This window comes from Lycium barbarum, chromosome 10 (assembly GCF_019175385.1).
Source record: "Lycium barbarum isolate Lr01 chromosome 10, ASM1917538v2, whole genome shotgun sequence".
In the NCBI taxonomy this organism is placed as follows: Eukaryota; Viridiplantae; Streptophyta; class Magnoliopsida; order Solanales; family Solanaceae; genus Lycium; species Lycium barbarum.
The window spans coordinates 94,604,085-94,620,119 of record NC_083346.1 but is presented as its reverse complement, the minus strand read 5'-3'; the positions used below and the strand labels follow the sequence as shown (position 1 = coordinate 94,620,119).

Genomic DNA, 16,035 nt, shown 5'->3' with positions numbered 1-16,035 from the left:
AAACAAGATACAATAAATACCACATACATCCGATGCACAAATAAACATAAGACAAATGCACAATAACAAGCATATAACTATATGCACAATAATAAATTATATATCACTATGCACAAATATGAAGTATAAGAAAAATATATTTACAAGTAAAGTCAACCGGCATGCCCATTATCGGCGATGCTCACCCACAAGAACCATCTTTATCATATCATACACGATTCAACATCTCAAGGCGAGTTGTTCACTCTAAAGCACTCTGAAATGAATTTGTAATTTTCTCCTTTTAGTTTTTTAAATTTGCGGAGTCATATTTATAGTGATATAAAAATATACACTGAGTCTCAGGAAATGAATTCAATGCTAATTCCACTTCCAAAGCAAGTGAAACATCTGACTGTAGCATGGTTTCTCTGAATGAATTGCCTAAGAATAATGTTTTTTGAATAAGTGAATTAGGTTGCAACTAAAATACCTAGTACAGGAATTAGACAAACTGTAGAAAACTTAAAAGAATTTTAATCTTGTATACGGGTAAAACCGAGGATACGGACGTGCTCGGTTTCCCGTTGTTATGGTTATGCTCGGGCACGTTATGACCGGCTCATCAGGAACGAGGCATCGAGCTCGATCTGGGATGATGCGATAAAGGAAGGGCGGTTAACTGCCATAAGGAGAAGACCGAAATATCCGCCCTCAACCGGATATTTCGGCGTCGATCTCGGCAACAGCTGTCACCAGATTTCTTTCCTTTATTTAGAATTGTACTAGGGTTAGGACTCCTCTACTATATAAAGAGGAGGTTTCCATCCATTGTAGGGGGCTGGCAACAGAAAGCGTGAAAGAGTTCATATCAGAAAACAATAAGAATCCTTTGAAACCATTCCCATTTGTTCCTTAGTTCATCTTTATTGTTCATCGTGTAAGTACTCGATAGAGGGTATCGACCTCAGTTTCTATACCCGAGGATGGACATAATTAATATTCGGTTAGATCTGCATCTTTATTTACTTATTGACTCATCTCGCAATTTAATCTCGAATCGAATTTAGCCACATATCTTTGGCGTCACGCATAAATTTAATTGTTCTCCATTTTAAGGTTAAACAGTTTGGCGCCCACCGTGGGGCCTTAGATAGTAGTGGCGGTTCGATACAACATTCTGGTTACGCTCGATATTTTACACTTGTTCTTTAAGGTTTGATTTCAGGTATACTAAAATGTCGGATTCCCATTCCGTCAACTTCCAAGTGGAACCAAGCCATCACGAGCATGACGATGGGGATGTACCAAACAACAACGGGCCCCCTCCCCCCCGTTAACTCTGTTTAAGTCGGATCATCGGTGGGCAACGTACCGGCCGGCGAGAATAACGGAGTTATGCTGCAACAGCTCCAAAACCAGTTACACATGGCTATGGCTCAGTTACATGCCCAGTAAGAGATCATAGTGCAATTGTAAAATCGGGGTTAGGCACCCGATATTGCCCCATCAGAACAGACCCAGGATACGGAGGAAAGACACGTCCCACGGGGTTCCGAGAACCAACCCGGGCAAAGTAGCGAATTGATAAGAATGCTCGAAGTTTTAACGAAACGAGTCGAGTCCGGCGAAAAGAAGATAGAGGCGAACGACAAGAAGGTGGAGAACTACTACTCGAAGGTCGATTACATTTCGGGGGCTCCACCAGTATTGAAGGGACCGGATTCGAAAACATTTGTTCAAATGCCCTTTTCGCCGAGCGCGGGACCGATGACAATCCATAAGAGATTTCGCATGCCCAATATCCCGAAGTATAATGGGACAACGGACCCAAGTGAACATGTGACTACATACACATGTGTTATTAAGGGCAATGATCTCGCTGATGACGAAAGGGAATCAATGCTACTTAAGAAATTTGGGGAAACCCTGTCGAAGGGGGCGATGATTTGGTATCATAACTTGCCCGAGCATTCAATTGATTCATTTGCCATGCTCGCTGATGCTTTTGTCAAGTCCCATGCCGGGGCCATCAAGGTCGAAACACGAAAATCAGACTTGTTCAACGTCAAGCAACAAGATGACGAGACCCTCCGCGAGTTTGTGGCTCGATTTCAAATGGAGCGCATGGACTTACCCCCAGTCACTGACAATTGGGCCGTTCAGGCTTTCACCCAAGGGCTCAATTCAAGGAGCTCGATCACATCTATGGAGCTAAAGCAAAATCTGATAGAATACCCGGTGATCGCCTGGGCTGATGTACCCAACAGGTATCAGTCGAAGATCAGAGTCGAAGATGATAAGATTCTGAGGGCTGCTTCGGTATCATGGCATTCCGGTAAAGGGAGTGATCAATTGAGGAAAGTGGTAGATCGATTCCAGATCGTCATATGACAGGTACCAGCCTTACCCACTCGATCGAAGGGGAAACAGGCACAATAGCGAATCAGGCAAGAATGATAGGAGGAATGATCGAGGCCAAAGTAGCCGTGGATTGATAAACAAAAATGCTATCGATAAAGCCTCGGGAAACAGAGAAACTCCAAGGTTATTAGAGTACAACTTTTGCGTCAATGTAGCAACCATAGCGGCTGCCGTTATCCGAAACAAAGAAACAAGGCATCCAAGGCCAATCCAATCTGATCCAGAGAAACGGGATAAAAATCTTATCTGTAAGTATCATCATACTCACGGCTATTGGATCGAGGATTGTCGGCAGCTGAGAGAGGAGGTCGCTCGTCTGTTCAATTTGGGACATTTTCGAGAATTCCTAAATGAACGAGCAAAAACCCATTTCAAGAACCTGGACTCCAACAAGCAGGACAGGCCGGAAGAGCCTCAGCAAGTGATACACATGATCATGGGAGGAACTGACGTTCCCATTGGGCCGGTTGTAAAATGCACCAAAATTTCCATAACAAAGGAAAAGCGTATCCGGAATGATGACCCCGATGGTCCCATCACGTTCGATAACGAGGACATGGAAGGCATTGCCTAACCGCATAACGACGCACTGGTAATATCTGTCCTTGTCAATAAATTTAGAATTAAACGTGTGCTAATTGATCCAGGTAGCTCGTCTAATATCATCCAATGGAGAGTCATCGAACAGCTGGGACTACTAGATCAGATCGTGCCGGCAATACGGGTCCTCAACGGATTCAACATGGCATGCGAGACGACGAAGGGTGAGATCACTTTACCGATCAATATGGCAGGAACTATGCAACAGACAAAATTTTATGTGATAGAGGGAGACATGGGATACAATGCATTGCTGGGCAGACCATGGATTCACCTCGTGAGAGCGGTCCCCTAAACTATGCATCAGGTATTGAAATTCCCGACCCCAAAAGGTATCAAAACCGTCCGTGGTGAACAACAGGCCGCAAAAAAAAAGTTCGCGGTTGAAGAATCTGTTAGGAGTATAAAGGCGCCAGATCGGAATGAAGGGAAGAATGCCAAATAGCAATCACAGATCCCGATCCCGGAATCTTCGAAAGATCGGAACGGAGACACACTAGATGAAGAGTCAAAATTTGGAGTACCGAGAACCTCTGTGGTGCCCGATGATTCTGATGCCATTAAGTCCACAGTCGAAGAACTCGAGCAAGTCATACTGGTCGACCATCTACCAGAGAAGAAGGTATACCTGGGCACGGGGTTAACCCCCGAGCTCAGGAAATTTTTTATTGAGTTTCTTAAAAATAACTCAGGTTGCTTTGCTTGGTCCCATTTGGACATGACAGGTATTCCACCGGATGTGACGACACACAAGTTGAGCCTGGATTCAAGTTTTCCTCCTGTCAAACAAAAGCGGAGGCCACAGCCCGAGGTAAAACATGCATTCGTCAAGGACGAGGTAACCAAGCTTCTTAATATATGGTCCATTCGAGAGGTAAAATATCCAGATTGGTTAGTAAACGTTGTAGTAGTGCCTAAAAAGGGGAATAAGTTTAGAATGTGCGTAGATTATAAAGATTTAAACAAGGCCTGTCTAAAGGATTCATTTCCTTTGCCCAACATCGATCGCATGATCGACGCTACTGCGGGTCACGACACGCTGAGTTTCCTCGATGCCTACTCCGGGTACAACCAAATACAAATGGACCCGGAGGATCGAGAAAAAACCTCCTTCATAACTAGGTCTGGCACATATTGCTATAATGTAATGCCCTTCGGCTTAAAAAATGTCGGTGCCACCTATCAGCGTTTAGTCAACCGCATGTTTGAACACCGAATAGGGAAATCCATGGAAGTTTATATAGATGACATGGTCGTTAAGTCCCTGCGAGCAGAGGACCACTTGAAATTTTTGCAGGAAACTTTCAGCATATTAAGAAAGTACACCATGAAGCTGAACCCGGAAAAATGTGCCTTCAGAGTCGAATCGGGCAAGTTTCTCGGATTCATGGTATCAAATCGAGGGATCGAAATCAACCCGGATAAGATAAAGGCAATTGAAGATATCACCGTGATCAACGACATCAAAGGGGTACAAAGATTGCTGGACAGATAGCTGCCCTAAGCCGATTCATCTCCAGATCCTCGGACAAGAGTCATCGATTTTTCTCGTTGCTAAAAAGAAAGACTGACTTTGAATGGACCCCCGAATGTCAGATGGCCTTAGCAGAACTCAAAAGATACTTATCAAGCCCACCTCTACTCCATACGCCAAAAGCGAACGAGCAGTTGTATTTATACTTGGTGGTGTCCGAGATAGCGGTGAGCTGTGTCCTGGTTCGAGAGGAGAAAGGTATGCAATACCCGGTTACTATGTAAGTAGAACCCTCGGTGACTCCGAAACCAATACCCTCATTTGGAAAAACTCTGTTTGGCTTTATTGAGTGTGTCTAGAAAATTAAAACCTTACTTTCAGTGTCATCCCATATGCGTCGTAACATCGTACCCCCTAAGGAATGTCATGCATAAACTCGAACTCTCAAGTCGACTAGCAAAGTGGGCTGCGGAGATTAGCGGGTATGATATTGAATATAAACCCCGAACTGCGATCAAATCTCAAATATTGGCGAATTTTGTGGCCGATTTTGCACCGGCCATGATCCCCGAGGTCGATGAGGAAATTATTCTTACCTCGGGGACTAGTACGGGAGTCTGGAATCTTTACACAGACAATGCTTCTAATGTAAAAGGGTTCGGGTTATGGATCGTTCTTAAACCTCCCTCGAATGACGTAATAAGACAATCCATTAGATCGGCTGATTTAACTAACAATGAAGCCGAATATGAGGTTATGATTGCAGGTTTAGAACTGGCTAAAAGCTTGGGAGCCGAGATCATTGAGGGCAAATGCGATTCTCTCGTGGTGGTCAACCAAACGAACGGAACTTTTGAAATCAAGGATGATCGAATGCGGAGATATCAGGAAAAATTGCAGGTTATCCTTCACCGGTTCAAGGAGTGGGCGTTGGAACATGTACCCCAGGATCAAAATAATGAGGTGGATGCCCTGGCAAATCTGAGATGCTCGGTAGAATAGGATGGGTTCAATTCCGAAGCTGTGGTGCAGTTGACAAAATCGGTCATAGAGACCGGCCACGCCGAGATAAACTCGACCAACCTCACTTGGGATTGGAGAGTCAAATACATAGACTATCTTCAAACAGGAAAGCTACCATCCGATGCCAAAGAATCAAGAGCCCTCCGAACCAAAGCAGCTAGATTTTGTCTGATCGATGGCCAGTTATACCGAAGGTCATTCCACGACCCCTTGGCGAGATGCCTAGGACCAGGAGAAGCCAACTACGTTCTGAGGGAAGTTCACGAGGGGACTTGCGGAAACCATTTGGGAGCCGATTCATTGGTCCGCAAGCTGATCAGAGCGGGATACTATTGGAACATGATGGAGAAAGATGCCAAAACCTTCGTTCGAAAATGTAACGAATGCCAAAGGCACGCCCTGTCAATACACCAACTCGGGAAAAAAGCTCCATCCGGTCCTTTCCCCATGGCCATTCATGAAATGGGGCATGTATATAGTAGGGCCTTTGCCATGGGCCCCAGGTAAGACGCAATTTATTTTACTTATGACTGATTATTTCTCTAAATGGGTCGAAGCACAGGCATTCGAGAAAGTTAGGGAAAAAGAGGTCATTGATTTCATTTAGGACCATATAATCTGTCCATTCGGGGTACCGGCGGAGATCGCGTGTGATAACGGGAAGCAGTTCATAGGCAGCAAGGTCAGCAAGTTTTTCGAAGAATACAAAATCAAGAAGATCTTATCCACCCCGTATCACCCGAGCGCGAATGGTCAGGTCGAGTCTACCAATAAAAGTATATTGCATAATTTAAAGAAAAGACTGGCCGGCTCTAAGCACCGATGGAAGGAGGTTCTACCCGAGTTTTTATGGGCCTACCGCACGACGGTAAGATCAAGCACCGAGGAGACTCTGTTTTCCCTTGTATACAGAGACGAGGCCCAGATACCCGTCGAAGTTGGTGAGCTAAGCTTGAGATTCCAATATGCCACTGAGGACTCGAACCATGAAGCAATGTCTGCCAATATGAATCTCGTGGACGAAAGGAGGAAAGATGCTCATATCCGGATAGCCGCACAAAAACAAAGGATGCAAAGATATTATAGCCGGAGGACCAACCTCAGGCACTTTCAGATTGGGGACTTGGTACTGAGGAAGGTCACACTTCATACAAAGAACCCTCACGAAGGAAAATTAGCCCCGAATTGGGAAGGACCATACCGAGTCTCTGGAATAACCGGGAAAGGTTCTTATCAGATCGAGAACGAAGACGGACATCAGCTGAAATACAACTGGAATGTAGCACACCTAAAGCGTGTTACTGTTAAAGTTACAAATAAAGTTTCTTTTGTTTTTCTTCTCTCTCAATCTAACCACGCAGGGATACAGTCCTAGGGACACCGAAGCAGCACAACAGAAAACTGGGAAGTCATAGACCTAGGGCTAAAAGCACGTGTTGTACTCTTTTTCCCTTTGATCGTTTTTTCCCGAAGTGGGTTTTCACAAATGTTTCAATGAGGCAGCGCTGAACAGCGTGCTACGCAAATAGAGCATACCGATCAAAGAACCGAGACCGGGGACTGCACATACCGGGCTAATAGTACTCGAGCTCTTATACCTCAGACTCGAGTACTAGGGGACTATTATACTAAGTGATGACTATGTAAAATCCAAGGCTTGAATGATAGGATCAGATGTAAGGACCAAACGATCGATTGAATCGTGTCCAATTAGTTTGTTCTTGCCACGCCAACGCTCAAGTCAAGCTCGATCACAATGATCCAATGTTGCCAGGTACTGAAAAGCTATGTCCCAAACGATTAAAGACTACGGTCTAGAAATCATACACAATGCTAAAAAGCTATGGCCTAAACGGTTACGGTCTATAAAATATGAAGATTACAGTCTTAAAACACAAAAAATATTGTGATCTGATCTGTCTTGCAATTTATAAATAAAGCAACGACTAAAGTCAACATGGATTAAAACCCGATCACGAGCTGTTACCACTTGAATTTTATCCCGGCCGAAACAATAAGGCAAACTAAAACGATGGCATAAATCGAATAAATCTTGAACCAAGGAATACTTTGCAAAGAGTAACAAAAAGGCGATGAATAGACCGAATGAAGATCTTCTTTTCATTTATGCATACATATAAGTGGATTTACAAAGGCTCGAATTAGTGGCCTTAAAACAAAAAGCAAAAACAACAACAAAGGGGAAGAGAAGGGATGTAAGGCCTACGAGCCTAATATTCACCCGATCCCTTAGTTTCTTGCCCCGCTGACTCAAGGTCGATATCTGAATCCTCAGGGTCGAATGCGGACTTTGCTTCCGCTTCGAGCTTCTTGGCCTCCTCGATCAGATCTGACAAGTCCACTCCGATGGCTTGAACTTCTTCGAGGGTTTTCCTTCGGGATAAGCACCGCACGTACTCGGCTTGTAGATTACTAGCCTTCTCGGCAACAGTCACGTCGGCCTTATACTGCTCTAACATATCGTCATAACCCGAGATCTGGTCAAGAGCCTTTCCATGTTCAGCTTGTAGATCGGTGATGACCCGGTTCAGTCGATCCCGTTCAGCTTTGGCCGCAGCAAGCGATGAGCTGAGTCCGTTTATTTATTCCACCGATGCCCGAAGCTTCTCCCTGAGAGCATCACGTTTGGCCACAACACTGATGGTTGTTTCTCGGAGGGCATTAAGCTCGGGCTTGATCCCATCAAGCTCTGCTCGAAGTTGATCAATCTAGCTAACGTATGCCCAGGCCTGAGAAAGAAGGGAATTAACATCGGTTATTGAAGATTTATTGTAAACTTGAAAAGCCCTTACCTTCTCTGCCAATTGGTCGCGTTCCCGCTTAGCCTTGGCAGCTTCCTTTCGAGCCGCTACTAAATCCGACTTAAGGATAGAAAGGTCAGGGAGAGACGAGATATATTGCAACTTCTGCTCATACAAATTCATGAGCTCGTCTACCTCCTGGCTCTTGCTTTTGAGCTCCACCTTGAGCCGGCCCACTTCGTGCCTGAGCTGGTGAAAGCTTGCATGATGAAGCACAGAAGCCTATAAGAGAAAGAGGAAGGGTCATTAAAATGAGGCATGAAATTAAAGCTAAGTGAAAAGGGTGTAAGAACTAGACTTACCCGGTTCAATGCCTGCTAAGCTTCGTTGAAAAAACACGATTCGCTGACTTCGGCCATTTTTTTACGGTCTTCCTGGGACACCAAAGGGTACAAATAACTAGCCACCCCGACCGGCCCCGATAATATGTTCATATCAGCCGGTACTTTGAAAGTGATTAGCCTCTTCCGATTCGGATCGGTACTATGGGTAGGAAATAATTTCTCCAACCTAGGACCGAAATTAATCCCGAAATGGTTGGCCACGGGGATGGACAAATGCTCAAAACCCGACATACCTGGAGCGGGTATTTCATAACTCTCATGACCGGTTGCCCCTTCCTCGGTCATCTTGCCTTTGGCTTTTTCAACATCGGCGGGAATATCCACCAATGGGGGCGGAGAATCCTGTATGCAAATTATAGTTTCAGATGAGGCCACAGCTTGTATCGGAAGGACAAAACCAATACCATACAAAGGCGGAATGTTAGGTACCTTTGAGCCTGGTATCGAGGAAGCTGCCTTTAATCCAGCAGCCGCGGCTGGCAGCCTTTCAAAAGTGTGCTCTGTCATAGGGTCTATAGATGCCCCGACCTTCGGCCTAATGCTCCCCACGACCGTCGGCCTTGGGACATCCCTCAAACCCGCCAGAACTTGACTTGAGCGTTCCACCAATGGTGGAATAATCACCACAGAACCGGTCAGATCTTGCTCAAGGAGCTCGTCAACAAGACGATACCCGCCCAACGCCCGATCGTCATCATCAGAATGATCCGATAGTTGATCGATAACCTCGGCGTCCAGAGCACGGGCCGAGACGTCTTCTAAGAAGGTCTGTCTGATAGTGAGCCTTGATCTTTTCCTGGCCTGGGAAGAAGCTCGAGAAGATTCGGAGGATGGTCTTTTCTTCCTTTTAACTTTGCCTCCCTGATCAGGAGCTTCGATGTATTGCTCGTCGGCCGAGGCCTCAGCAGCTTCCTGGCCCCGAATTCTGGTGGCCTTTGATAGACCTGTGAAGCGAGAAGAAGAACAGTCCTTACTTATCTAGCATGGCGTAGCACGTAGGGATGATGGGACAACGCTTTAAGGGAAAGACTAACCGTGTGTTCTGGCCTACTACCTGGATCGGGATAAACGTCTCTAGGTACGGTTCGCATAAGTAAGTTGGGAACAGATTTTCCCGATCCATTGATCAAGGTTAGGTACCACACCGAGAGTTCGGGCAAGCGCCATATAGACACGAGCAAATAAAAGATTCAGTGTAAGTACAGGCATATGATCATATCATACCAAAATAAAGTTACTTACTGTTCGGGATCCATATCTCGGAAAACGAAAACTTGTCAGTCGAAATCAGATCCGTTGTCCTGATTCGGACAAACCTGCCCTGCCAGCCTCGGTCTCTTTCTTCGTTCAGACCATGGAAAAGTGCTTTTCCGGCTCGTTTTGAGAGTTTAATCATGCCCCCTCAAAAGACACGGGGACTATATAGCCGGAGTAGATGGTGCACCGTGAATGGAGCATTCATGTTTGAAGTGAAATAACAGAGGAGCACAACGATCCTTTAAAATGACAGATGAATTTGGCCGAGGGTAATCTCATACCGTTTGTAGAAATCCACTACCACGCGATCGAGTGTGTTAAATGTGAAAGGATAGGTATAAACACTTAAATACCCTTCCACGTAGGTCGTTATGGCTTCATCCTGGTCGGGAATAACGACCTCTTTACCCTTCCACTCGCAATCGACCTTGACTTGGTCGAGTTTACTCTGGGGTATCGTGCACATATAGGCCGATATTTCGACACCTCGATCCCCTTGTTGAGAGGGTTTCTCGACCTTGAAATCCCGAATAGTCTAGCAATCTTGAGGAATGAAGTCAGTCAGTATTGGCTCCGGTTTTGGAGCCGAGGAGGTCTCACCGGTTTTAGCCTTTGAAGATTTGCTCATCATTTCAGAAGTATGAAGATAAGAAGGTTTGAATGAAGGTTTGAAGATTGAGTAGGAGACTGATATGAAGGTATGAAGGTTTAAAGATATGAGAATCAACGCGCACGAAGGTAAAACACTCTTTGGTAAAAGTCAGAAAGTGAAAAATGAAAGGGAAAATTTGCTTTTATAGAGTGAGGCCGAGACGGTTTTCCTTCCATAACCGTCTTCAGAACCAACGGGGTCTTGACACATGCCGATGTCAGATGGATGTGACCTTGATCTTATCCAATCATTGGGAGCGTACGGGAGAAGAAACCGGGATGACCACTCGATCAACAGATCGTACTTAAGCAGGTGGGCCTTCCGATGAAACCTAGGTTGGGCTCTCACACAAATACCACTATGATAAAGTAAAGCTTCAGTATCAATCACAAAGATGTGGTGTCGAACCAATTACGGTCGAGTTTTGAATAAAATGTTCGAACATGGCAGCCGATAGCAAAACATTTCAAATTTTTGTGAACTATAGAACAATAGATTATTGATCAAATATTGCAAGGACATATACAAAGCTTCAGGTACAAACAACGCACATAGAATGCTCAATCAAGTTCAATAAAAAACAATTCGCAAAGTCTCATTAAAAGTTATTCCATTTCACAAAATTCTGACTATGTCGGATACATCAGTATAACAGGAAAAATGGGAGAAGCCCTACTCTACTGTTACTAATTGGAAAACGAAAGTAAAATAGCAACACCCTTGACCGACCTAGCAAGTCGAAGGTTGAGATCTTTAGCCTATTCCTCAGGATGCAGCGATGACGTGTGACACCGATTAGATATCCCTATGACTTGCACCGGAGGGGGATGAACCGGGGATATTCAGCCCCGGTAGATCTTATTCATCAAGCACTATTGTCGGTGGAGTTTCGGCCAAAAGACATTTCTCGACGGGTCTCCAGGATATGACGGGTTCGAACTCGAGATCCAACCCCCGAATGCCTAATTGAGAAGCTTCCAGTCTCTCTGCGCCCAGGAGCCCTCGGTGGCGCAGATGCTCTTCTTCCCCGAACAACATCCTCGGCTACCAACTTTCCCTTGGAGGCCCTCCTCATCTAAAGTCCTGAAAATCAAATACATTGGGTTGAGACATAATACAGGGAAATAAGGGTCGAAATGATCAAATTAAGAAATTACCATGGTCTTTGCCTTTCCACCCTTCGGGTGCCATCCTTCTTCAAGAACGGCCTACGCTACGAGAAGCTCGGAGAAGGGCAATCACCCATTCAAAAATAGCCATAACAAGCTCGGGTTCAACCGGATTTGGTGAGGGGTTCCACACCTCAGGAAAATCAGTAGACAATGGACGATGAAGTTGAGCTGTGCGTATCATCACAAACCAATGAGCCACCCTCGGTCGTAGTCGTCTTCGGGATCGATCAGGCTTCGACTCCCCTTGGGAACCATATGAACAATTCCACCTCGGATCACCCGAGGTATATATATGTGAAGCAAATGGTCAATGGTGATGGCGACTCCGGCCATATTAGCCAACTTCTCAATACAATACACAAGTCTCCAAACCTATGAAGTGATCTGCCCGATACATATCCTATACCGGTGACAGAAGTCCTCGATCACTCGATGAACAGGAAGAGTGATCCCTATGGCAAAAAGGATACGTGTATGGCATCGAGTAACCGACAATGTGGTGATTTATTTTCACACCATCGCCAACAGGGCGAACGTCAACATCTGCGCCTAAGTTGCAATCTTCCCTGACTATGGTAATGGCACCATCATCAATACAAGATTTAAAGTTCTCTACCGAATCAAAATGGTGAAGAATTTTACAGTCGTTCGTATAGATAAGACCCGACGGGAGAATACTAGCAGCAAGAGATTCTAGCCTCCTGTCAGAATCAGCGGCTCCCGTTGATGGCGTAAATGAGTGCTGATCTTCACCTTGAGTCAATAATGGGACGTGAGCCATGTTTATGGAAGGTTTTTTCTTAACAGTAAATAGTTACGCCCTGATGAAGGAAGATTGAAAATCCGAGGATTGCTACGAGCTTGATTCGGGAATCGCAGAAGGTTTTTGAGGAGGAGCAAAGTGAGATTTGAAGAAGTGCAGATGCATGGAAAAGGAAGAATACATGGGCTTTATATAGAAAGAGAATCAAGAGGTCCTGTAGCGTATCAAGGACTCTGACACAAGGAGGACTCCCAAAAGTATTTGGCAGTTGGGTAATGATGACCTAGCATCGGGCAGAGTGAGATTTTGACTGGAAGGTCTTGTCCTAGGTAATTGGAGGCGGCTGTTCAGCTTTATTTGGGTCCATTTCTCGTCGTCCGTAATTTTATCTCGGGGAATGGGGGGACTATCTGTATACGGGTAAAACTGAGGATATGGACGTGCTCGATTTTTCATTGTTATGATTATGCTTGGGCACGGTATGACTGACTCATCAGGAACGAGGCATCGAGCTCGATCTGAGATGATGCGATAGAGGAAGGGCGGTTAACTGGCATAAGGAGAAGACCGAAATATCCGCCCTCAGCCGGATATTTCGGCGTCGATCTCGGCAACAGCTGTCACCAGATTTCTTTCCTTTATTTAGAATTGTACTAGGGTTAGGACTCCTCTACTATATAAAGAGGAGGTTTCCATCCATTGTAGGGGGCTGGCAACAGAAAGCGTGAAAGAGTTCATATCAGAAAACAATAAGAATCCTTTGAAACCATTCCCATTTGTTCCTTAGTTCATCTTTATTGTTCATCGTGTAAGTACTCGATAGAGGGTATCGACCTCAGTTGCTATACCTGAGGCTGGACATAATTAATATTCGGTTAGATCTACATCTTTATTTACTTATTGACTCATCTCGCAATTTAATCTCGAATCGAATTTAGCCACATATCTTTGGCGTCACACATAAATTTAATTGTTCTCCATTTTAAGGTTAAACAAATCTCAAGACTTAGTTCTTCAGTTTTATATCTCTCCCTCTATCAGGATTCGCCTTCTTGATTTTGTTATCACAATGCTCTTGATATATGTGTGTTTCCAAAACAACAAAAAAAAAAAAAAGTCAATCTCAACAATATATAGACCACCTATTAGCAGCAAGGATTAGAAATTGGCATGAATCAGATGAAATCTCTTACCCTTTTAGAATAAACAAATATGAAGAAAACCACGACTTTCCATCAAATAAACTCCTATTATAACTCCACTTCCTTAAATCTAAGCCAATTAATGAATTCTTAGTGTCTAGCTAATAGCTAATTTTCGATTTATCTGATCAGATACTATCTCTTAGTCATCCTAATGAACATAATTATGTGAGCTAGTTTATCTGCAAGATTTTTATCTATAACTACAAATCTAATTGATTAGTCCATGTACATTACAGAAGCAGAAGTTTAAAATAGTTACTTCATATATTACTATACGTTTTAATTAGGAAGTCTTTATTCACGTGATGTTTGGCTCAAAATTTTTATAGAATATTTATTGGTAACAAAAAGCAAACCTAATAAGGCCGACTATAGCTTAAGGAGAAGTGGAACTCCATAATTCATAGTAAATAGTGTTGACACCTAATTTTTGACCTCCCATAATTTATTTTAATCATTCAGAACCTTTGGATATCAAACGGACATATCAAAATGATTTTATAAAATTATTTAGATAAAATTTTGCCATTTTTATTTAGTAAAATAACTGATAAAATTATGAATCATTTGGAAAATAATTTACGTATTTCCAAGAAAGAGTAATCTGAAACAATTGTCTATTTAATTGATAAAATTATCAGAAAGTCAATTAACAAGCATTTCACTCCGATTGATTCAAGGGATCTGATTAATTGAATGAATTAATCATTTTCCCCCTCAATTCTTAATTTTGCATATTTAATATGCATTTGTACAAGTTATTAGAATTAATCATAATTAATCAAGTGTTTAATTATGGTTAAATTCCATAAATTATTTACTATATGGCTAATAGTGGCGACAATTGAAATAATCAATTGTTAAGTTTAATTCTGGCCTTACTAAAATAGCCAATTTTCGTGGTTTTAGTCAATCAGTGTCATTATTGCAAAACTAGCCTTTAATTGCCTTAATTATTTTTATTATGGCCATAATTGAAATAACCAATCCATGGTTCAAGACAATTAAGGTCATTATTGCAAAATCAGCTTGTTAATGGTTTAATCGTTTAATGTCTTAATTTGGTTATATTTGACATATTGTGGTTAATAATCAACCCTTTAAGTTTTGCCCATTTAATTAAATTGCCCGTTTTGCCCTTTATACATATATATACACACAACATTGTGTGTATATACATGTAAAAGGGCCCCTTTCTCCTCTTTTTTATTTTGGCCGAGCCCAGGCCCAAATGACCCAGACTCGGCCCAACGGAGGCAAGTATATATGGCTGAGCCTTCAGCCAAATGAGACCCCTAAGGGGTCATTTGCATTGTTGCGGCTAGGGTTTCTATAACCCTAGTGCTGCGGCCTTGTCTCTCCCCTTTCCTTTCTGTCCCATCACCGTTTAAGCATACTTACAGACGAGGTAGGTGTGTACAGGCGTCGTTATGGCAGAAAAAGGGCGAAACATTTATTGCTTCATCCTTTTCACGAATTTTCCTTGACCAAATCCCACCCAAACACGCTTAGAGGTACAACCATCCCTTTCTTTTCATCATTTTCGTTTTTACTTTGCGTGCAAGTTGGTCCTTCACCTTGAAATCCTTGATGCCCATTGGTTCGTTGGGAACTGAATGGATCGAAGAAAATCGACTCAAATTGAGTTGTTTGTTGTTACTTTATTTTAATCCTGTTTGTTCACTTTGAAAACAAGTGAAAATTTACAAAAAAAAATGAGTCCCACATCGAGAAGTTGGGTTTTTTTCTCTCATTTCGCAAGCTGTGCAAAAAAAAAAAAGACAGAGGACACACGGACAGAGATGGAGATACATCTATAAACCCATATTTTGAGGATTTATACTCAAAATTAGGGTCTCAGTTAAAAAATTTTACTTAACTTTAAGGGTTGGGTTTCTGAGTTTAAAAATTTGATTTCCTTTGTTTCTTGTGTGGTATGAGTTTGGATTGGGAGTACAAGAGGTTTCCAAGTTCATTCTTGAATCGGCTGCGCATCAACAAGGTAACAATTTATCTTGTTATTGCTATTTCTTTTATTTTGTTCAGTTTAAGTTTTAGTTTATATGCTGCTTAGTTAAGTGTTATGATATTAACATCCTGCTTAGTTCAAGTAATTAGTCATGTTTGTCTAAATTCAAGTATTTTAATGATGTTGTAGTCGTTGTTGTTGGCTTTGACCTTTGGGCTTTATGGTGCTAAAACCTCCTTAATGGCTTCAAGAATAATCATATGAAGTTAAAATATTGACATTGTCTCAATGAGTTAACCACTTAGTTCAAAGGTTAAAAAACCTAAAGAAGAGAAGAGGATGAGAAGTTTG

The 16,035-nt window shown here is 43.0% G+C and overlaps 2 protein-coding genes across 2 annotated transcripts; both read left to right on the top strand.

Moving 5' to 3' along the window:
- Window positions 1-1,749: 1,749 nt before the first annotated feature.
- LOC132613138 (uncharacterized) lies at window positions 1,750-2,977 on the top strand. Its single transcript, XM_060327187.1, has 2 exons — window positions 1,750-2,249; window positions 2,377-2,977. The coding sequence occupies exons 1-2, from the start codon at window positions 1,750-1,752 to the stop codon at window positions 2,975-2,977; spliced, it is 1,101 nt and encodes a 366-aa protein (XP_060183170.1).
- Window positions 2,978-3,072: 95 nt separating this feature from the next.
- On the top strand, window positions 3,073-5,479 carry LOC132613137 (uncharacterized). Its single transcript, XM_060327185.1, has 3 exons — window positions 3,073-3,167; window positions 3,729-3,814; window positions 5,244-5,479. The coding sequence occupies exons 1-3, from the start codon at window positions 3,073-3,075 to the stop codon at window positions 5,477-5,479; spliced, it is 417 nt and encodes a 138-aa protein (XP_060183168.1).
- The last annotated feature ends 10,556 nt before the right edge of the window (window positions 5,480-16,035 follow it).

Excerpts from the sequence above, each read along its gene's own strand:
- LOC132613138 (XM_060327187.1), top strand. The coding sequence starts at position 1,750 with ATGACAATCCATAAGAGATTTCGCATGCCCAATATCCCGAAGTATAAT. Across the intron at positions 2,250-2,376 it reads TGGGCTGATGTACCCAACAG|GTACCAGCCTTACCCACTCG; the intron begins GTATCAGTCGAA and ends GTCATATGACAG.
- LOC132613137 (XM_060327185.1), top strand. The coding sequence starts at position 3,073 with ATGGAGAGTCATCGAACAGCTGGGACTACTAGATCAGATCGTGCCGGC. Across the intron at positions 3,168-3,728 it reads GGCATGCGAGACGACGAAGG|GTATTCCACCGGATGTGACG; the intron begins GTGAGATCACTT and ends TGGACATGACAG. Across the intron at positions 3,815-5,243 it reads AGCGGAGGCCACAGCCCGAG|GTTTAGAACTGGCTAAAAGC; the intron begins GTAAAACATGCA and ends TTATGATTGCAG.